This window comes from Fundulus heteroclitus, chromosome 13, assembly GCF_011125445.2.
Source record: "Fundulus heteroclitus isolate FHET01 chromosome 13, MU-UCD_Fhet_4.1, whole genome shotgun sequence".
Lineage (NCBI taxonomy): Eukaryota > Metazoa > Chordata > Actinopteri > Cyprinodontiformes > Fundulidae > Fundulus > Fundulus heteroclitus.
Window position 1 is genome coordinate 24,103,722 of NC_046373.1, and position 24,140 is coordinate 24,127,861.

Sequence of the window (24,140 nt, forward strand, 5' to 3'; positions counted from 1 at the left end):
GGAAGGAAACGAAATTAGTGAGCTCAAGCTGCCTGGAAATAGAAACGTGACTCTTAAAATGATGCACCTGCGAGATTGAGGTGACCGAGCGAGGAGAGCAGCCAACGCTCAGAAATAACTGATATGAAACTGATATCTCGGGAATTCGAGAGCTTGTCTGCAGGCAAAGCCATCATGGAACTAGGTTAAGATCAATACGTAGAACTCAATGCAGGCTGACAGGTTTAGTTTGAAACCGGTCAACAGAGTCCAAACCGGACACGGCGCAGCCACCGCTTGCTCGCTGAGGAGAAGGCCGAGACGAGGATGTGGAGTTCTTTTTAAGATGAACCCAGGATGCTGATTGGCTTCGAGGAGGAGCAGTTCAAAGCTGATTAGCTTGTGTCGGAGGCGGATGAGTCCCTGATTGATGGCGGTAGGCAATAGAGTTTCTTCAGTCTGAATTTTCGCTTAAGCTGCATTTTTGTTTTAAACATCCTATGAGTTTTATTCCAAAAAAATTGTTGATTAACGAAATATATAAACAAAAGTCTACAAAATGTTGATATAAGATAACCTGCTAAAATTCTTCTAACATCCATCTGAAGTTCAGCAGCTTTTTTTGTTGCAGCCCACAGTTAATGAATTGATAGTTTTCTGATATTATAAGAAATATTCAAATCATTTTAACATTTTAACTGCTCTTGGATTCTTTAAAAACCAGGTCAATACTCATGACAGATGAATAAAACCAACATATTTTAGGAGATTTAATAGGAGAGACGAGATGATCTGGTCAAAAGATGATTTATTTATATTATGTACGGTGTCGTCATCTTATGAAAATAGTCAATTTTAAAATGTTGCTGTGTGAACCATCGTAACATGTAAAAGTACTGTCATGACCGTCTAGAAGTGAATATTTAATTTTAAAGAGCTGAACTTAGAGCGAGAATCACAGGCAGGAAAACCCAGCTGAAGCATGAACAGGTAGGAAAACAACCAGAGGGATCGAATAAGAGGAACCAGTGATAAGAGAATTAAACAAAACGGGTCAGAAAATGGATGGATGGATGTTTAAATACTGGGAAGAGAGGGAGAGAGAAGGCATGAGGACCAGGTGGAGGAAATCAGCTGATAAGGATCACTCAGGTGAGAAAGATGAAGGCAATTAGAGAGCTGAGGAAGAATAATAAATAGGGACGAAAACATGGAAATCAAAAGAAACAGGATACAAAGTGAACACATATTAAAGGATAAATAACTAAAGACATAAAACACAAACATCAAAGGATATAACAAAAATACAATATATAGAATTTCTTCAAGTTTAATTAATAATGGATCTTTAAAAAAACTTTAATAGTTAATCTTTTTGACGTTCTCCTTAGACTGGTCTGTTTGAGGAGGAAAGCTGCTGCTAGCTGAGCTCCATGTGACTGACTCTGTGTGTTTGCATATGTGTCCTGCCTCTCTGCTCCCAGCTGTTAAGAGGTCAGTGTTGATCAGTGGCTGTCCAGGCCTTTCAGAGCCACTGACACACCAGCAGCACAATGATGATGTTACTGACTCTACTGCTGACCACCCTGGGGTTCCTGCTTCACGGTGAGACTCTCTGCTCAGAACTGCTTCTAGGAAGAAATCAGCTTCAGGACAATTAGAATTCTGCCATCATGGAGAAATACTGATGCTTCCTTTAATCTGTTATCAGATTATCAATCATTTACAATAAAACATATTTACTCTCAAGTGCTGTTTTTCATGTTTTCCAGGTTCATCATCCTGACTCAGAGTCCTGGATCTCAGTCTGTTGCTTCAGGACAAACGGTCTCCATCAGATGTAAAACCAGTTCTGGTGTTTCAAGCAACCTCCACTGGTACCTTCAGAAACCATCAGAAGCTCCTAAACTCCTGATTTATTTTGCTACAACTCGTCAGTCTGGAGTTCCAGCTCGTTTCAGTGGAAGTGGATATGGTTCTGACTTCACTCTGACCATCAGTGGAGTTCAGGCTGAAGATTCAGGAGTTTATTACTGTCAGCAGGGTTACAGCTCGTTCACACAGTGATAGAACGTCGTACAAAAACCTCCCTCAGCTGGAGAGGAACTGATCTGACTCCACAGCTGCTCTGAAACTGAAACACTAAAAGCTTCCACAAAATGTGTTTATTTCTTTTCTCATATTTTTATAACTAACTAGTTTTTGTTTAATTTATTTTTGTTGTGACTTAAATTAAATTAAAAATGAGCAAACATATTAATTTACATCTTTTTAAATATAGAGTTTGAGAGAATGAGTTATGAAAGAAAGAAAAAAACAAAGAAGTAAAACAAAACATATGTGATCATTTGAATTTATTTCAGTGAATATGTGTTTAATGAGTCAGTTTATTACTCCAACTTTGCTTGATTTAAACAAGTCAATTTCAGAGATGTTCAGTAGCTGTTCAGGCCTTTTAGAGCCTCTGACAAAATAATCGGATTATTAAAACAAAAGACTTTTTATCAGATTATTGAACTATTAAAATGAGTCATGATCATTTCTTTGTAATTGAACTTTTATTTCTTCTAATAGCAACATCTCTTCAATTTATTGATATCATGTTTTTAAATTTATAAGTTTACAAAAAACATGTTATATGTCTCATAAAAAAAACTATATCAGTAAACATTAATGGAATGCATAAAAACTTAATATAAAGCAAAGGCAAGTCAATCTTAGCCTTTGGAAAGATTATTAAAAATGGTTTAATACATAATAAAAATAAAATAAAAAGCCAGTGACTTCAAACAAACTTTGTAGCTCTTTAACAAATTAGGTGTAGACCAGGAGTTGATGAGTAAATCTTTATTGATGATTAGTGACCAACATGACAAAGCAAAGATGACTGAGTGAAACTAGAGAATAATCAGGAGAGAAAAAGTGAGAGCAGTCACAGATTAAAGCCAATATCAGTGTCTCAGAGAGTGCGGTCAGGACTGGGAACACTGGTCTCTCCTCAGCGTCTGTGTGACTGCAGTCTGGGAGCCCTGGGTGGCCTCACAGGTCACAGAGCCCACCTTCCTCCACTGGTCTGCAGGGAGCCTCAGGGTGCTGCTCCAGCTGTAGAGGCCGTCCTTCTGCAGCACCCCGGGGCTCCTGCTCTGCTCCCAGCTGCTGCTGCTGCTGCTGCTGTCGTCCACCTTCCAGGACAGACTCCAGTCTGAGGGGAAGCCCTTGTTGGCCAGACACATGAGGGTGGCCTTCCCCTGCTGCAGCTCCTCACTGGAGGGGGGCAGCACCGTCAGGGTGGGACGGGCATCACCTAGGAGACACCAATCAGGTTAGAGGACAGGAACTAGAATCTGACAACGATCATTTCAACTCTTGTGCTGTTAGAGTTGATTTTCTCCATAAAGAAGTTTCTGACAGATGTCTTTCTGCTCTAACAGCCACTCAGCTCACGCTCTGTTTCACTTCCCTTTCAACATTGTTCATGCATATCAGCTCAGGATGGCTCAGAATACAGTTTGAACTAAAATGTATCAGTACTGACTCACAACCAGTATATTGCGTCTTTACCTTATATTCAAAATAACTTTGGTTTAAATTTTTTTTTAAAAAGAAATTAATATTTGTATACAGTTCTGTTTATCACTTAGTAAAACATCTTAGAATTTTAACTGTTCAGAAGCTCTGATCAATATCAGAAGTTTTCTCATGTCTGTTACCAGTACTTTAAGATTATGCTTCAAATAACTTAGTAACAAAAGGTTCATTCTTGGACGACTGATCCTTATTGTCATAACGATTACTCTTCAAATTGTTGACATATTACTTCCAGTGTTGCTTTAAACTTTAACCCCTGTTTTATGGTCTTATTTAAAACACAGTATAAGAAAATAACGAAAACACAAATATGGTGTCTACTTTAAACAGGACACACAGCTATAACTAAAAACATCCAAACATTCACAGAGGCTGATTCCACGACCCAAAGTCCTCCACAGACATACAAACTGATTGAGGTGCTGTATAGAAACCTTTGATTACAGAAAGACAAAGTTTCCATAAATTTTCAGACTAAACTAAACCGTCAACCTCAGATTATCCACCAAAATTATCACGATTTAGTCTCATCCTTTATCAAAGTGAGATATAGTCAATTATTACTGAATAAAAGCTTTTATTGTGACTTACTTCCAAACTCCAGTCTGGTTCCTCCACCAAACGTGTACCACAGTGATACAAACTCATTGAGCCGCCGTACAAAAACCTCTGACTGTTAGAGACACGGCTCTCTGACTTTAGACTAAACTAAACCTACAATTTAGATAAAACACCTATAAAATCTGTCTTTGTTTCACCCTTAAGCAGAACCTAATTGTCTACAAATTTAGATTTCAGATTTTAGTTCACAGAATGACTTCTTTATTTTTTTTAAATGTTCTGTTTGTTTGAAACAGAAAATATACATAATTTTTCCAGGTTTTATTTGAAAACAATATATCCAAAGCAAGAAATTTGTTTATAAAGGAGCAGCTTTAAATTTGACTTACTTCCAAACTCCAGTCTGGTTCCTCCACCAAAAGTCCACCACAGTGATACAAACTCATTGAGCCGCCGTACAAAAACCTCTGACTTTAGAGAGACACGGCTCACTCGCTTTCATGAAAACAAACTTCATTAATAAAATCTGCTGCCTCTGTCATATTCAGATCTTCTAAACCTAGATGTAAGACAATCATAATTATATATTATGAATCATTATTATTAATTCATACTTTCATATACAGCACATAGAATTATAAATAATGTTAACATGTTTTATCTTCTCAAAAACTTTATTGTATATCAACAGTTGTTAGTCTAAGGAAAAGAGTTTAGATTAATAATTTAATAAATTACTACTATTAAACTACTTTTCAATGCAATGCAGCCTCACAGGGACACAGTGTCCTTTTCAGGGCTCTGTCATAAGCCTGGATAAATGCAGAGAATTGCATTAGGAAGGACATCCAGCATAAAACTTTTTCCACATTTACCATGTAAGACAATAACATGATCTTCATACCGGATTGATTGAGAACAGGGTGAACAACGACCACTATTGATGCTGGTGGAAACTGGCCTACTCTTGGTCAGTCTATGACTGAGAGTAGAGACTTTAAATGGAGTTCTCCTACATGTTGATATAATTAGGGATGATCAGAAAGTAGGTGGACAGTCATCCAATGGCATGGCTGCAGGCTTTTGGCATGCTGAGGTGAGTGATCCTTCATCAGGGCACACAGAGCGTCTGCATGCATGATTAACTGATTTACATTGGTGCAACAGTGGAATAGCGCTGGTGTCCAAACTTTTGCAGTTTCATATACAGTATATGCAGTTTACATAGCATCTCAGAACTAATTTTAATGGAATTGTAATGATCTCAGCACTGATGCCGGTCTAATTCAGCCTCTCCACACACCTGCCCAGTTTCCAATTCCCTCTGCAATCAGCGTTCACCAGTTCCACCTGTTCCCACCACTATATCAACGGCCCTCAGATCAGCCATCAGTGCCAAAGTATCCTCAAGCCAGTGTGGTAAGAATATTCCAGCTTTCACCTGATTGCCTGTCTGTTACCGACCAGTTTTGTTCTCTGTCTCCGAGCCTGCCCGACCCTGTCCTGTCTCTGCCTGACCGCCTGGAAACTAGACCCGACCCGCCTTCCGTCTCTGAACCTGCCTGACTCCTCTCTGGACAAATACCCTCTGACTGATTTCCTGTGAACCGGACCTTGACCCGCCTGTGAGTACCGAGCCTGACTAACCCTTTAACTTCTGAGCCCTGCCTGTTACTGAACCCAGACCGGACCCCGCTCCTGCTCCCTCTCACGTTTTGCCCTATTGGACTGCCCTCTGGATTCCGACCCCGGACTGTATTTTGGATAAGGACACTAAAAGCCCCAAGCTCCGTCAGCCTGTCAGCTCATTCCCTTCGGCTCAGTCAACTCTGCTCCTCCGAACTCGGACCCCATAAGGTTAGTGCTCCTCCAAACCGCAACACTCCTAGTCACAGGGTTTGTTCATTGATACTAACCTGCTGTCCTCACCCCCAGGAGTTCCAGGCTAGACGCTGCCTGCCATCCCTCTTGAGCTGTTTACCCATATAACAATAAACCAGACTCGAACGCCACTGACCTGTCTCAATGTCTTCTGGGTCCGCCTTTTCTGAGCATCACAGGAATATATTTACTCATTTATTCTTGGTTGCTTCCTTTAGCTAGTGGTCAAATTGCTTTAATTTAAAATCAAAGGTGTCGACAGACATTGCTGGGGCTTAGCCAGTGGATCTTTATATGCCACTAAAATAAAGGTATTACACACATGATTTAATTTTACGTGGTGTGTTTCATCCTCATAATTCATAAAAAATACCTAAATGTTGGTACAACAAAATTTAAACGCCTTCAAAGATATTGGAGGTTGCCAAAGAATGTTTTAATAAGTAAAGTCAAATCTATAATTGCAAAACTGTGGAGGACTTTGAATGAAGTTTCTTCTGATTAGAACAAAATCTAAAATGAACTTTAAAGGTTCCATCCAACCTGTTTCACTGCCAGAGAGCCTTTCACTGATTCATACTTACTGAAACACCACTGAAAAATGTTTTAACTTTAGGGTGATATATGCTCTTGAAATTATATAATTTATCTACCAAGTAAACTTATAGAGGAGTAAAGTAACATTACCACAAAAACTATATAGTGAAACAATTTGAAATATAAACAGTAAATGAAAAGATGTTAAAAGTGGAGATTGCTGAATCTCTTAAAGATCCCAGCTCCTACAGGAATCAGAACATTTCCATAGAGAGTCACTTTGCATCAGCAGCACCATGCTCCAGTGCTCTGGGAGAGTTTATAGTCCTGAGAGTTGAACACTGGAGGACTGACAGCTGTCCTTCATCACAACAGAAGACACAGAAATCCTCCTCATCAAAAACATGACTTTGATCTGCGTCCTCATCTGGACTCTCCTCTGCTTCACTCAGGGTGAGGAAAATCATTTTTCTGTCAGGTGAAAATCATCTGGAGTGTAGCTGAGTTTCTCCTCACCATCTCATGTCCAGTGTTTCTTCTCTCTCCTCAGGGTCTGAGGGACAAAATGTTGTTGTGACTCAACCAGCAGCTAAATCAGTGCAGCTCAGTCAGACTGTTACTATTGACTGTAAGGTCAGTAGACAACCAGCTCTCTATAGTTCGCCATCAGATTACTACCTGGCCTGGTACCATCAGAGACCTGGAGAAGCTACTAAAGCTCTGATCTACTACACATCATCCAGATTCTCAGGAATCTCCTCCAGATTCAGTGGAAGTGGAGCAGGGAATGGATTAGACTTCACTCTGACCATCAGTGGAGTCCAGGCTGAAGATGCTGGAGTTTATTACTGTCAGAGTTATCACAGTAGCTACGTGTTCACACAGTGAAAAATCATCGTACAAAAACCTCCCTCAGTCTGACTGAACAGAAACTGAACCTTGTTCTGCAGCTGGAATCTGCAGCAGAGACTGATACAGTTCACTGAACACACACATTAAAAACACAAAGCATTTTTTTATCACATTTATAAAAATGAAAACTATTTGAAATAAAATTTATGCTCATTTAAGGAAGTTGAGGAAGCTCTAAATTTAAGAGAATTTACAAGATATTTTGCAGTGAGCTCTTTTATAAAAAGGTTTGGGCCAGAAAACAAAACAACACCAGCAGCAAAGCTTGTTTAATTCTGTTGTTACACCTTTCACACCTAACGAACATTAGCATGAAAATAAATGTTTAAATTAGATAATCAGTTCTAGTCCAAATTATATTCCTGTTGTCTTGCTAAGGTCTAGGAGTCTGCTCAGAAGAACTTCTGCACTCCTCCGATCTAAAAATGGTGGATTTTAAAAATGTTTAATTATTGGCCAATTGGCCATTGTCTTGGCCTGATATCCTAGCATGTGAGGTGTTCACCGAGGACAAACAAGCATGCAATGTGTTCAAAATGACGTTTAGCCAATCAAAAAGTGAGGCGAGGGGAAACACAGAGAGAGAAAAAACATCTCAACTCTGTCATAGTGCAGTAAACAAAGAGCCCCTGTTAACAATGTCTCCACTCCTTTAACCAACACCTTTACTTTCTGTAATGTTTTCTCTGATGTAATTAGTCCACAAAGTATCACCATTGCTCTTCCTTCTTCATTTTTTTTGGCAGTAGAAAACCAACTTAAAGGAACATTACCATGTTCTAGATTATGTCTTTGTTCATCTTTATTTAACTTGAACTCAAGTTTGATTGCAAGAGGTTTACCATGATTTCCTGTCTGATATCTGAATACTCTTTAGTGAAATCTGTCCGGGTGTGGTGTGTTGTATGTGTCTCTTGACCGGACACACACACACACACACACAAACACACACACACACACACAGTGTTCGAGCAAATCTGTCATATCTACACATTTTTTTTGGTCATTATGTGCGGTTTCTCTCATGTTATAAAAATCGGCAGGCAAGTTTAAGATCTTAACGTGGGAGCCAGGCATAAGACATAAACATACTGTCACTCTCTTCTAGAGTAAGAACCCAAGCGCAGATCGTAATAGAGCTCAAGTGAATATTAAATTGTATAAAACTGAACATAGAGTGAAAATGACATGTAGTAAAACAAAAATTAAGCATGAACGGGTAGGGAAACAACCGGAGGTATCGAATAGGAGGAACCAGTAATGAGAACATTAAACCAAACTGTGTAAATACAGGGAGGGAGAAGGCATGAGGACCAGGTGGAGGAAATCAGCTGATAAGGATCACTCAGGTGAGGAAGATGAAGGCAATTAGAGAGTTGAGGGAGGGGGAGAATGATAGACAGGGAGGAAACACAGAAATCTAAAAGAAACAGTTATATGGGAATGATATAGAAAGATCACATCAATTTAAATAGTTGGGGATCTGGTTTGACAAAAAGCTTACATGTAAAATGCATGTAGACAAAATAGCGGAAAAGTGTAAAAGAATTCTAAATATAAATTTAAATTGAGAAGCTTGAGTGGCAGAGAATGGGGTTCTGTTGAAAAGCCTTAAAAACTGTGTACATTGGACTAATATGATCAGTTCCTTATTATGGATGAATCATATACAATTAAGTTTCAAAAACGTTATCAGGAAAACTAGATATTATTTAATATCAGGCTTTGAGACTTTGTTGTGAAGCTATGAAAGCAACTCTAGTTTCTGCGGTAAAGGTTGAGATGGATGAAATGCCGCTAGACCTTAGAAAATCACAACTAGCAATAACTGACTTGGCAAATCTTAAAGGTCATACCCAAAACCATCGTTCACACAGTGTCCTCAGACATTCTCAAGAAAGACAAAACAAAAAAGTACCCTAAGTATTGGAGAATTGAACGTGAAAAAAAGCAAACAAGAGATTAAGAATAAAGTTAAAGTCTATGTTAAGAAGAAATGACAAGAGCAGTGGGACAAATAAGATAAGGCTAGATTTTTTTTTTACAGTATCCAAAAGAATGTGGGTGAATTCAGGACATGTAACAGAATAAAGAAAGAAGAGAATATTCTATCAAGGATGATATTTGGTCACACAGGACTAAATGCCACACTTTACAGTAACCAACAGGCTTCATGCAGGCTTTAGTGCGTATTGTTGGCAGCTGAAAACTGTAGAACATATTTTCTTGGAGTGCCATAAATATTTACCTGAGCGAGACATTTTAGTCAGGAATCTTCTGCATGAAAATAAAACAAATTAATAATAAATTAATTACTGCAAATTCATGTGGGGACATAGATTTTGATGATATTATTTATATTTTTAAAAAGAACAGGCACGTTGGATAGAATACAGTTGTGAGAGAAAGCTGTGATCGATACTCCGGTGTAGAAGGTGACGGTAATGCATCTTAAAGTTGTTTGCCAACGGCCATAAAACCACAAGAAGAAGAAGACACTACTAGAAATAAGGTACAAACTAAACACATATTCCATCCATTCATCCATTTTCTGACCCGCTTTATCCCTCATGGGGTTGCGGGGGTAAACACATATTAAAGAATAATTAACTAAAGACATGAGACATAAACACCAATGGATATAATAAGTATAAAAGCTATAGATTTGCTTCAGTTTAAGTTAATAATGGATTTTTTTTTCAAATACAACTTTTTATAAATATATTTTTTAGGCTTTCTCATCAGACTGAAATGAGGATGAAAGCTGCTGCTAGCTGAGCTCCATGTGACTGACTCTGTGTGTTTGCATATGTGTCCTGCCTCTCTGCTCCCAGCTGTTAAGAGGTCAGTGTTGATCAGTGGCTGTCCAGGCCTTTCAGAGCCACTGACACACCAGCAGCACAATGATGATGTTACTGACTCTACTGCTGACCACCCTGGGGCTCCTGCTTCACGGTGAGACTCTCTGCTCAGAACTGCTTCTAGGAAGAAATCAGCTTCAGGACAATTAGAATTCTGCCATCATGGAGAAATACTGAAACAGGATGCTGATGCTTTCTTTTATCTGTTAACAGATTATCAGTCATTTACTATTAAACGCAATTTGTCTTAATTGTTATTTTCCATATTTCCCAGGTTCATCAGGAGACATCATCCTGACTCAGAGTCCTGGATCTCAGTCTGTTGCTTCAGGACAGACCGTCTCCATCAGATGTAAAACCAGTTCTACTGTTTACAACAACCTCAACTGGTACCTTCAGAAACCATCAGAAGCTCCTAAACTCCTGATTTATGGAGCTACAACTCATCAGTCTGGAGTTCCAGCTCGTTTCAGTGGAAGTGGATTTGGTTCTGACTTCACTCTGACCATCAGTGGAGTTCAGGCTGAAGATTCAGGAGTTTATTACTGTCAGCAGGGTGATAACACACCGTTCACACAGTGATAGAACGTCGTACAAAAACCTCCCTCAGCTGGAGAGGAACTCATCTGACTCCACAGCAGCTCTGAAACTGAAACACTAAAAGTTTCACCAACATTTTTTTTTTCCCTTTACTCATATATATATATATATTTTATCACTAATTAATTTTCAGTTGTTTTTTCTATACTGAGATAAAAGACAATTTAAAAATTAAAGTTTTCATCAAAAACAAATTTTAATACATTTCTTTAGTCAGTCATCCATTTATTTAAATCACTGAGTAGTTTCTGTTAGTTTTTTAAGATCTTTCATAATTCAGAATGAGAGAGTGATGAGCTTAGAAAGATGAAAAAGGATTAAAAAGAAGTTAAACAATACATTATTTAATGCAAATTAAATAATGTGAACTTATTCCAGTGAAGAAGTGTTCAACTCCTCATGGGAGGGGAGCACCATAAGGGTGGGATGGCGTTCACCCACTGCAGAGAGAAAAATGAAAACTTAACAGATGCTTGTTATATAAAATCTATAAAACATGACTGTGTAAATGCAAAAATATATTTAGAGGAAATTTGAACTGATATATTTTTTTAAAGAAACAAAAAAAACATTATCAAATGGGTTAGTACTTTCTATATCAATAAATATTGAAAGATAAAAACACATCAATGTGAAAAACAAAATTGAAACACAGAATATAAAACATTTTAATAGATACAAAGCCTGGGACAGGGAACATGACATTAAAGAGGAAAGGCAATCTTAAACAGATGAGTTTTGAGTTGTGATTTAAGTAAGTAAAGTAAGTATAAAGCACTTTTCTCAGATAAAAATCACAAAGTGCTTCACAGTAAAATACAAAAACAAAAAAAAAACTGTATACAGCAATACTAAACAGCATTTTAAAACAAAATGGAAAAACATACAAACTAATAAAACCCACATGTCTAATCAAAAGCCTGCTTGATTAGCAGCATTTTAGTTGCTTTTTAAAAGAAGCAACAGAGTTCAAACAACGTAAAGAAAGAGGCAAAACATTCCACAGCCTCGGAGCCACTGCCTGGAATGAGCAATCCCCTCTAGTTTTAAAATAAGTGCGTGGGACCACTAACAATGATTGGCCCAGTGACCTCAGACTATGGGTCGGAGTATGGAGCTGTATCAGCTCAGAAATGGAGGGAGGAGCTAGACCATGCAGGGCTTTAAAAGTAAGGACAAGAATTTTGAACTGGATTCTATACTGGACCGGTAACCAGTGCAGAGCTGCCAATTCTGGGGTAATGTGATCTCTTTTGTTTATGTGAGTTAAAAGCCTTGAAGCAGAGTTCTGGACAACTTGATGACGGTTTAGCTCCTCCTTGCTCAAGCATGTAAAAAGACTGTTGCAATAGTCCAACCGTGAGGAGATAAAAGCATGAATAATCATTTCCAACTCACCCTTTGACACCAATGGTCTTAATTTGGAGATATTTCTTAGTTGGAAATAACAGTTTCTAACTTATTGTTTGGAATGGTTCTCCAAGGACATTGCTGTATCGAACACAACACCTAAGCTCCTAAGTTGGCAATATATTGCTTTATCTGAGGGATTTTACATTCAGGTGCGATAATTAGTGTTTCTGTTTTCTCTGAATTTAGAAGCAAGAAGTTGTCACTTAACCACTGTTTAATACTTAAAAGGGAGAAGTGAGTCCGTGTTTCTAAGTAGGGGTGGTAGAGAGTTCCAGAGGCGGGGGTCAGAGCGGCTGAATGCTCTGCTCCCCGTGGTGGTGAGACGGGCGGAAGGGACAGACAAGTGTAAAGTAGATGAGGATCTGAGAGCAGGGGAGAAGGTGGTAACATGCAGGAGGCCTGACAGATATGGGGGGGAGGAAGGGGTGAAGGGCTTTGATCATGTAGAACTTGATCTAAAAAGCCTTTTACAGGTATTGGGACTCATATGTGTTCAAATTACAGAGTTTTCATTAAACACAACATCTCAGAGAAATGAAAACTAACTAAATCCAAAAAGATATTTTTTTCTGTGAGAAAACCAAACTCTACATGAACAATTTATGCCTAAAAAAACATGGCTGGCTAATTGTTTTTATCAATCATATTTTTGGTTCACATCATTATCAACTAATATTGTTATATACTTTATAAATACAGTATGTATAAACACGTTTGTCTTTAAAAGGAACAACTCTACAAGACATTTAAAATAAAAACATACTTTTTGGGGAACATATTTCTTTAGGAGAGAAAAGAACAAATGAAACAAAAAGGAAGAGACATATTCCTTATTAACACATAATTGTTTCACTGAAGAATTATTGAACCAAATCATCAGATCCAAGTCCAGACAGAGGATCCAGGTTTCAGAGCTGAGCTAAAGCTTTTAGTCTGATAAATATCACTTTAAACACATTCTCAATGTTGGTTTCATCATAGTGACATAATTGTTCAGAAAATATGACTCAGTGACACTTTGTTTGATTTTAAATTCAGTTATTGTACCTTAGTGTGGCCTTTAATTAAAAGCAATCAGTTAAAATCTCTCTACCTAAAGTACATAAATGTGATGTGAATTTAGTCATCATATAAAAGCTTATGACAAACTGGAGATAAACAGTTAATCTCTATAAAATTCAGCTGTCTGATATTATTTTTATAAACTGAATATTGCATTTATTAAAACATCTATAATCATGAATACGTTAGAACTTTTAAGATCTGAAAACATAATTTTTCTAATTAAAATTTGTCAGATTACTCTTATTCCAAAAACTAATTTAAAAAAACACACATTCTAAACAATTCCATCAAATTTCTACATAAACTAATTATTTCATAAATAAAACCTTCTCCTCATCACCCTGATCCCAGTTCCTGCTGGAGTCAGTCAGAGCATTTCCATAGAGAGGCACTTTGCATCAGCAGCACCATGCTCCAGTGCTCTGGGAGAGTTTATAGTCCTGAGAGTTGAACACTGGAGGACTGACAGCTGTCCTTCATCACAACAGAAGACACAGAAATCCTCCTCATCAAAAACATGACTTTGATCTGCGTCCTCATCTGGACTCTCCTCTGCTGCTGCTTCACAGGTAAAGTCCAGAGGATCAAACTCCTCTCCTCTATCAACATCTGTCCCTCTGAAATGAAGCCCACAAAACCATCAAGCTGCTTTATGTTTTTGTCTCTGTGTCCTCAGAGTCCAGAGGTCAGGTCACAGTGACTCAGCCTGCAGCAGTGACAGCTGATCTGGGAGGATCTGCCACCATCGGCTGTAGGACCAGTCAGAACGTTTATAACAACGAATTAGCCTGGTACCAACAGAAAGCTGGAAATCCTCCTAAGCGGCTTATTTATCGTACCAGCACTCGAGACTCAGGGACTCCAAGTCGTTTTACAGGCAGTGGATCAAACTCTGACTTCACTCTGACCATCAGTGGAGTTCAGGCTGAGGATGCTGCAGGTTATTACTGTCAGGGTGTTCATTACATCAACAGTCAGTACCCACGCACACAGTGAAAAACAGTCGTACAAAAACCTCCCTCAGTCAGGCTGAAGAGAAACTGCAGCTGAATGTCACAGCAGACTCTGACACAGCTCACTAAACACAGACACACACAGAGTAACAATCATTTTATGGAGAGATTTCCTCACAAATACATTCACAGGAACAGTTCACATTGAAATATATTGCTGATTTCACAGGAAACTTTAAAGTTAACTTACAGATTTGACTGTTTTAAAACATCTGGAAAAGCGTTGTTGTGGAAGATAAAATTTGACCTGAGATTTAAATAAAATGTCAAAATTTAGGTACGCATTATAGAAAACATTGTTACCAACCAGATGAAGATTTAGCTCTCTTGGCTGAACACATATCCTCAGGTTCTGGCTGGGGTTTCTTTAAACAGTGATACAATTGTTTTAGCCTCAGTTTCTCCTCAAGACACAACATGGCTTTAACATAAACTAAAATTAAAAACTTTATCTGAGGCAGACATTGGACATTAAACAGCTTGGTGAGAACAGAAAGTGAATAAAACTCTAGCTGTTCATTACAAACTAAGTTATGTGGTTAGGGTTATTGACTGATGGACACTGAACATTTTTACCATCAGTCCGAGCAGATCTCAGATGGTAAAGCCTCTGTCTGCCGTCACTTCATCACCAGGACAAAGGCACTCGAGAAGTCAGTGTTTTCCCTGCCACATGCACTGTTCTTCTCTTCTCCTAGGTGTGATCCTTCGGTGCCTGTAGTATTAGCATCTTTCTGCATAGGTGACTCTGATTATGGAGCGGTCCGGTCAGCCTCTGCATCACAGCGGCAGTTATCTGTCAAAAACAAGACCGCACAAGACCACAATCAGTTTAGCAAACAGCATAAAACATATCAAGACTACTTAAAACTATGTTAACACCAAGCTAATAGAGCACCACCTGCATCATAACTCATACTCATTCAAATATTCATATCACATATTCCTTCTAGTTTTTACAAACAGTCTATGCTGGGATACCATTGGTAAGGTTACACAGTCAAGATATAACAGCAATAGTTTGGGTTCTATAAGAGGAAAAAATGGGTTTTATACATTTTATAAATGTCACCGTTCCAAACTAAATATTTAATTACACAGCTAAATGTTTAGATTGTAAACTATATATTAAGATGCAAACCAAGCATTTAGTTTTCAAATGAAATATTGAACTCCAAATTAAATGTTTAGCTTACAAACTAGACGTTTATTTTGGAGCTAAATATTAAGCTTGTTATTTAAATATTAAACTGGGAACTGTGACTTATTTATAGATTTATGAATAACAAAAATATGAATAATGAACCCTGCCTTTTATGTCATATGACAGGCTAAATATTTTACTGTAAATCTCTCATTGTATAACTTTACAAACGGAACCCCAAAAACCTCGAGCAGAGATGAAAAATATTCAGATAATAATTGACAGACAGAACAAAGCTAAAACACGGCTGTCTTAATGTGAAAGCATATGTTTTATCAAGAGTGACACAAACGTAAACACTGTACACTTCCCAAGCTTACCTGTCTGCTGCCCTCTTGACGTCTCCACAGAGATTTTAATGGAACTTCGTAGCCCGGCCACTTTTCTGGCATCGTGTGGTCTTCTATCGGTATTTTGTCCAGGAAATTAAAAGAACAAACATATCATTGTTTCGGTGGTTTCTTCAAATTTACAACTTTTAGCCACAGGCGGAGGGATATCTCATTCTTCGGCTGGGGGTGAAGAAAGTAGGGCGCCTGGTATCTACAGCTCTTGTACGCGGTCGATAATTAAAACACTCCTGCTCCACATAAACCTTTCGTTTACACCCGTTATCATGACAGCCTCTAACCGGACAAACGATCCCGGCCTTCCATGAAATCATAAAGACGAGTAATTTGGTACGAATTAACTGCGCGAGTCGCTGTCCAGCTGACTCGCCAGTAACAGGAAGTGACGTATCGGACGTCTCGCACGGAAATCCGCCACTCACTGTCTCCGTATTTCCGTTGAAAATAAGGTGATACTAGCGAGCATAAAGTAAAACTTGATCCATTTCCATAAATTTGCCATTTTAGTTCTCGAGTAGATGACGCACATGCTTCTTCTTCGTCTTAAATGAGTCAGACTAAAAGCATACTAGCGCCACCATCTGGATAAGTTATCACGTTTTTACAAGATAATTTTCACGTTTATACAAGATAATTATCACGTTTATACAAGATAATTTTCACGTTTATACAAGATAATTATCATGTTTATACAAGATATTTATCACGTTTATACAAGATAATTATCACGTTTATACAAGATAATTATCACGTTTTTACAAGATAATTATCACGTTTATACAAGATAATTATCATGTTTATACAAGATAAGATCACGTTTATACAAGATAATTATCATGTTTATACAAGATAAGCAACAAAAAAAATATTTTGTCCAGTGGCAGCAATACGCTTCCGTAAGAAACAGTAAATACAAATGTTGTTGTTTTTTCTACGCTCTGCTTAAATAGTGATGAGAAAAAAACAAACTCTGTCAAAGTGTGAATGTAATCACTGCTGCAAAGATTGGTTTAAAAATAAGTGGAAACGTTTTGAGATAAATGTATTTGATCTTAATTTAGGTAGGTAAGCAAGAATATCTCCCAGTGGAATTAATATTTTGACCCCCTATTATAATATAATAGATAAACAGCACTTGAAATAAGATAACTGAGATAAGTTTTTTCAGTGCAGAAATCTTATTCCTTTGGCAGATCATTTTACCTACCTGCCTAAGGACAAATGCAATTATTTCAAGATAATAATATATACTCTTGTTTCCCTTATTTCCCTTTCCTTTGTGGCAGGAACTTACTTAATGAGATCTCTGTCCCTGCTTTGTGTTTACAAGTTCTGCTTCATGGGGATCACACTTAGTAACTTTAAGGAGCACACAGGTCTGTGAGTGTCCAGCAGTCAGACGACTGCATGAGGCACTGAGGACACTCCTCATGGGAGAGAAAATCTGCTCACACAGATATGTAGAGCCAAATATTGTTAGTAAAGCTGTGCTATTTTCTTGAAACAGTTAAACCTGCCAGACAGTTAAATGTGAGCTCCATGATCATGAACAGCCATGGAATCCAGCTGCTGATGCTATTCCGTGAACTTTGTCACCCCACAGAGTCGAGCTCTTCATAAAAACTCCTAACAAATGTTTGTGCTTATTGTACACATCTTTTAAATAAAATATTGAATTGTCTTTAAAAAGTATCAAGATAATAACTTTAAAGAATATTAGACACATAAATTAACAAAAGACAACTCTCTTCAGTAATTTTCAAAGTAGCATCTTTCAGTGTTATTACTGAAGTCCTGAAATCATAAAACTAGACCCAAAACGATATTCTGAGCTGTTTAAATGCCCTCATTTGAAAATGTCCAGCACACAAGCTCTGGTAAAGCAATAAATGCATCAAAGTGATTAAGTAAAAGGGCTATTATTTATTTTTATTAGTTTTATTTAAATCATCAACAGATGAACACTTATGGAAGAAAAACTGAGCGAAACGTTGAAAGTTGAAGAGTAAATCTTTATTATTGAATAGTGACCAACAAGACAAAGCAAAGATGACTGAGTGAAACTAGAGAATAATCAGGAGAGAAAAAGTGAGAGCAGTCACAGATTAAAGCCAATATCAGTGTCTCAGAGAGTGCGGTCAGGACTGGGAACACTGGTCTCTCCTCAGCGTCTGTGTGACTGCAGTCTGGGAGCCCTGGGTGGCCTCACAGGTCACAGAGCCCACCTTCCTCCACTGGTCTGCAGGGAGCCTCAGGGTGCTGCTCCAGCTGTAGAGGCCGTCCTTCTGCAGCACCCCGGGGCTCTTGTTTTCTTCCCAGGTGAAGCTGCTGCTGCCGTCCAGCGTCCAGGACAGACTCCAGTCTGAGGGGAAGCCCTTGTTGGCCAGACACATGAGGGTGGCCTTCCCCTGCTGCAGCTCCTCACTGGAGGGGGGCAGCACCGTAAGGGTGGGACGGCGTTCACCCACTGCAGAGAGAAAGAAACACATTGCAAAGTCTAGATTAAAGTCCTCAAAATTTGACTTCCTGATCTGGGTTATGTAACCATGGCAACGCACATGCATCGCTGCTCAAGCACAGCAACAGACGGGTTTCAGTACCATGAATAAAAACTGACATTTCTTCCCAAATGTCATGTTTTCTCATAAAATATGTTTTATTACCTGACTCACACACTAAATTGATTTACACATACAGAAATCTACAAACATTTAATCAAGAAAAAAGATTTGAGATATTTTCTTCTCCAAAACAATCAGCAAAACCTCGTAGAAAATATATGTTACAAACATTAAATCACACAGATAGACACTGATCATATGGCTCAGCCTATAATCCATACCGCTTGTTAACAAGAAATTAAATGAGAAAACTTTCAAGAGAAAATGAAAACTTTGGCAGATGCTTATATATGCTTATATATAAAACAGTCTATAAAACATGACTGTGGAAATGTTAAAAATGATGTATGTACCGAAAATGTATACTGCTAATTAAAAAACATTTGATTTATCATGTAGTTTAATACTTTTTATATCAAGTAGAACTTGTTTTGTCTTTTCTAAATAGGAGCTTTTTTACATATATTAGCACTTATAATGTGTTCAACTTGCAGAGTTTCCATTAAATACAACATCTCAGAGAATTAAAAACTAACTAATTCCAAAAATAAAGTTTTTTTTCTTTCTGAGAATATTAAAACATTTAAAGCTTGAGATTAAAGGGATAGATGATTTTATTAAAGTTACTTGTACTTACAGTTAACATCCAGTCTGGTTCCTCCACCAAACGTGTACCAGAGTGATACAAACTGATGGAGCCGTCGTACAAAAACCTCTGACTGTTAGAGACACGGCTCTCTGACTCTGAACACAACAAACTCTACATTAACAGTTTCTGCCTGGAAAACACAGCTGGCTGATTGCTTTTAACAATCAGATTTTTTTTCATAATTTTGTTATATACTTTATAAATACAGTATGTATACACATGTGTTTCATCAAAAGGGACAACTGTACAAGAACTTTAAAATGAAAGCCTAATTTTTGGGGAACATATTTCTTCAGGAGAGAAAAGTACAGATGAAGCAGAACGGAAGAGACATATTCCTTAAAAACACATCATTTTTTCACTGAAAGATTATTGTAACAAATCATCAGATCCAAGGCCAGACAGAGGAGCGTGGCCTTCCCATCCTGCAGCTCCTCAAAGGAGGGGGGCAGCAGCATCAGGGGTGGGAGGACTGGACCCACTGAGGGAGGAGACAGGTGAGCATCATTAATGAACTTTGGTGACATCCAGGATTCAGAGCTGAGCTAAAGCTTTCAGTCTGATAAATATCACTTTAAACACATTCTAAATGTTGACTTCATCGTAGTGACATAATTGTTCAGAAAATATGACTCAGTGATTAAAAGATGTTATGTTCATCAAATGGGAAAATTAGAAATAAACACACAGCCACAACATAATCAGATTTAACTAAACATAACTTAGAGCACAAGGTCTTCCAAAACCATCTTTGTATAAAATGTAATTCAAATACATTTTTACTTTAAATTCAGTTATTCTTTTTGTTGCAATTATTCGAAATTAGTTAAAATTTATCTACCTAAAGTCAATAAATGTGATGTGAATGTAGTCATCATATAAGAGCTTATGACAAACTGGAGATAAACAGTAAATTTCTCCAAAATTCTAAACATTTCCAACCCATTCCTGCATAAACTTCCTCCTCATCATCATCATCATCACCCTGATCCCAGTTCCTGCTGGAGTCAGTCAGAGCATTTTCATAGAGAGCCACTTTGCATCAGCAGCACCATGCTCCAGTGCTCTGGGAGAGTTTATAGTCCTGAGAGTTGAACACTGGAGGACTGACAGCTGTCCTTCATCACAACAGAAGACACAGAAATCCTCCTCATCAAAAACATGACTTTGATCTGCGTCCTCATCTGGACTCTCCTCTGCTTCACTCAGGGTGAGGAAAATCATTTTTCTGTCAGGTGAAAATCATCTGGAGTGTAGCTGAGTTTCTCCTCACCATATCATGTCCAGTGTTTCTTCTCTCTCCTCAGGGTCTGAGGGACAAAATGTTGTTGTGACTCAACCAGCAGCCAAGTCAGTGCAGCTCGGTCAGACTGTTACTATTGATTGTAAGGCCAGTAGGGCACTTTCAACATCACATTGCCGTTACTCATCACGGGTCTGCCTGTCCTGGTATCATCAGAAACCTGGAGAAGCTCCTAAAGCTCTGATCTATGGAACATCAACCAGATTTTCAGGAATCTCCTCCAGATTTAGTGGAAGTGGAGCAGGGAATGGATTAGACTTCACTCTGACCATCAGTGGAGTCCAGGCTGAAGATGCTGGAGTTTATTACTGTCAGAGTTATCCCAGTAGCAACGTGTTCACACAGTGAAAAATCATCGTACAAAAACCTCCCTCAGTCTGACTGAACAGAAACTGAACTTTATTCTGCAGCTGGAATCTGCAGCAGACACTGATACAGTTCACTGAACACACACATTAAAAACACAAAGCATTTAAATGTATCAAGCGTAATTAACATTCAAACTATAAGAAATAAAAGGTATGGTCCTTTAAATCTTTAGATAGTTGAGGAATCTCTAACTTTTAGGAAATTGAGAATATTTTTTTCAGTTCCACTCTTTCATTAAATGGGGAGGACAAAAAACCAAACAACACCAGCAGTAAAGCTTATTTAATCCCTTTGTTCCACCTTTCAGAACAAATAAACATTTACATTAAAATAGACATTTAAATGAGATAATCAGTTCTAGCCCAACTGATATCTGTTATCATGCTAAGATCTAGGAGTTTATTTATTGTTTTGGAAACCATGTGGTAGAAATGGACATTTAATATTAACCCTGAAGAGAATAGTAATAAGTAATAGTAATATCATCTTTATTGTCATTGAAACATACATTACAATGAAATTTGTTCTTTGCTTTTAACCCATCACCCTTGGGGAGCAGTGGGCTGCCACTGTGCGGCGCCCAGGGAGCAATCAGGGGTTAAGGGTCTTGCTCAGGGACCCAGAGTGCAAGCACTGGGGATCGAACGTGGTACTTGCATCCTTCTCTGAGTGCAAGCACGCTGCTCTAACCACCAGGCCAACACTCCCCACATAAGCACTGATGAGAGAAACGTCTTTCATTTCTCAAGATTAAAGAAAAATGCTTATAAAACTAATTTTGTTTATAAACATCCTATTAGTTTTATTCCAAAAAATGTTGATTAAAGAACATTGTAAACCAAAGACTACAAAATGTTGATAGAAAATAACCTGCTATAATTCTTCTGACATCCATCTGAAGTTCAGGTTTTTTTTTTTGTTGCAGCCCACAGTTAATTAATTGATAGTTTTCTGATATTATAAGAAATATTTAAATCATTTTAACATCTGCTCTTGGATTCTTTTAAAACCAGGTCAATACTCATGACAGATGAATGAAACCAACATATTTTAAGAGATTTAATGGGAGAGACGAGATGATCTGGTCAAAAGTTTATTTATTTATATTATGTACGGTGTCGTCAGCTTATGAAAATCAGATATTTTAAAACCTTGCGGTGTGAACAATCATAAGATATAAAAGTACTGTCATGACCGCCTAGAAGTGAACAGCCAGACACAGACTAACAGAGGTGAAGTAAATATTTAATTTTAGAGAGCTGAACTTAGAGTGAGAATCATTGGCAGGAAAACCCAGCTGAAGCATGAACGGGTAGGGAAACAACCGGAGGGATCGAATAGGAAGAACCAGTGATAAGAGAATTAAACAAAACAGGTCAGAAAATGGATGGATGCATGGTGGATGGATGGATGGATGGATGGCTGGATGTTTAAATACTGGGAAGAGAGGGAGAGAGAAGGCATGAAGACCAGGTGGAGGAAATCAGCTGATAAGGATGACTCAGGTGAGAGAGCTGAGGGAGAAAAATAAAAAGGGACAAAAACATGGAAATCTAAAAGAAACGTGATAGAAGTTTAATTAATAATGGAGTTTAAAAAAAACATTTAAAAGTTCCTCTTTTAGACTTTTTCCTTAGACTGGTCTGTTCGAGGAGGAAAGCTGCTGCTAGCTGAGCTCCATGTGACTGACTCTGTGTGTTTGCATATGTGTCCTGCCTCTCTGCTCCCAGCTGTTAAGAGGTCAGTGTTGATCAGTGGCTGTCCAGGCCTTTCAGAGCCACTGACACACCAGCAGCACAATGATGATGTTACTGACTCTACTGCTGACCACCCTGGGGCTCCTGCTTCACGGTGAGACTCTCTGCTCAGAACTGCTTCTAGGAAGAAATCAGCTTCAGGACAATTAGAATTCTGCCATCATGGAGAAATACTGAAACAAGATCCTGATGCTTTCTTTCATCTGTTCACAGATTATCAATCATTTACAATCAAACATAATTTGTCTCAATTGCTGTTTTTCATGTTTTCCAGGTTCATCAGGAGACATCATCCTGACTCAGAGTCCTGGATCTCAGTCTGTTGCTTCAGGACAAACGGTCTCAATAAAATGTAAGACCAGCACGAGTGTAGGTGGCTGGCTTCACTGGTACCTTCAGAAACCATCAGAAGCTCCTAAACTCCTGATTTATGGAGCTTCAAATCGTCAGTCTGGAGTTCCAGCTCGTTTCAGTGGAAGTGGATCTGATTCTGACTTCACTCTGACCATCAGTGGAGTTCAGGCTGAAGATTCAGGAGTTTATTACTGTCAGCAGGGTTACGATACACCGTTCACACAGTGATAGAACGTCGTACAAAAACCTCCCTCAGCTGGAGAGGAACTGATCTGACTCCACAGCTGCTCTGAAACTGAAACACTAAAAGTTTCCCCAAAATGTGTTTATTTCTTTACTTATATATATATATATATATATATATATATATATATATATATATATATATATATATATATATATATTATCACTAAGTGGTTTTTATTTTTATTCCTGTCTGATTAAAAAGACAAATTAGAAATTACAGTTTTCACAGTTGTTAAACTGTTAATCATTAAATACTAACTTTAATACATTTCTTTATCCATTCATCTATTTTCTTAAATCACTGAATAGTTTTTAAATAACTTTCTTAATTCAGAATGTGATGAGCTTGGTAAGATGATAAAAGATTGCAAAGAAGTTAAACAATCCTTATATAAAAATGTGAACTTATTCCAGTGAACAAGTGTTTAACAGTGAATCAGTGAATAACTTCAACTGTAGTTCATAAAAAGTCAAACCAGCTCTTTAAAATGCTGTTAAGAGGTCAGAGTTGTTTAGTGGCTGTTCAGGGCTTTCAGAGACACTGAGACATCAATAAGATTATTAAAATATATATATTTTGTCAAAGGATTTAATTATACAAATTGACCATGAAAATTTCTTATTAAATGGACTCTTAGTTCTATTGAAAGCAAACTGTATTTTTTTTAAATATATAACTTAAAAACATGGTTTTATGTGTTTCATTTAAAAAATGTAGTAAATATTTATAAATTGCGTACATATTTTACATAAATCAAAACAAACTGTAAACCATTGCCTTTGAAAAGATTTTTTACATGAAAAGAAATCAGTGACCTCAAACTAACTTTTAAACTCAATAACAAAGTAGGTGGAGACCAGGAGTTGATGAGTAAAT

The 24,140-nt window shown here is 37.8% G+C and overlaps 5 gene segments (V, D, J or C); 3 read left to right on the forward strand and 2 right to left on the reverse strand.

The window, feature by feature from the left end:
- Positions 1 to 2,822: 2,822 nt before the first annotated feature.
- LOC118565509 lies at positions 2,823 to 4,557 on the reverse strand (the record flags this gene model as incomplete). The annotated part of the segment is given in 2 exon segments: positions 2,823 to 3,283; positions 4,518 to 4,557. Coding segments are annotated over 2 exon segments (372 nt in total), but the record flags the coding sequence as incomplete, so codon positions are not given.
- Positions 4,558 to 6,937: 2,380 nt separating this feature from the next.
- On the forward strand, positions 6,938 to 14,393 carry LOC118565439. The segment is given in 3 exon segments: positions 6,938 to 6,979; positions 13,944 to 13,966; positions 14,074 to 14,393. Coding segments are annotated over 3 exon segments (372 nt in total).
- LOC118565493 lies at positions 10,230 to 10,901 on the forward strand. The segment is given in 2 exon segments: positions 10,230 to 10,413; positions 10,594 to 10,901. Coding segments are annotated over 2 exon segments (360 nt in total).
- A 3,562-nt stretch (positions 14,394 to 17,955) lies between the features above and the next one.
- Positions 17,956 to 19,761, reverse strand: LOC118565440. The segment is given in 3 exon segments: positions 17,956 to 18,431; positions 19,223 to 19,274; positions 19,597 to 19,761. Coding segments are annotated over 3 exon segments (546 nt in total).
- Positions 19,762 to 22,573: 2,812 nt separating this feature from the next.
- Positions 22,574 to 23,275, forward strand: LOC118565488. The segment is given in 2 exon segments: positions 22,574 to 22,757; positions 22,938 to 23,275. Coding segments are annotated over 2 exon segments (360 nt in total).
- Positions 23,276 to 24,140: the final 865 nt, after the last annotated feature.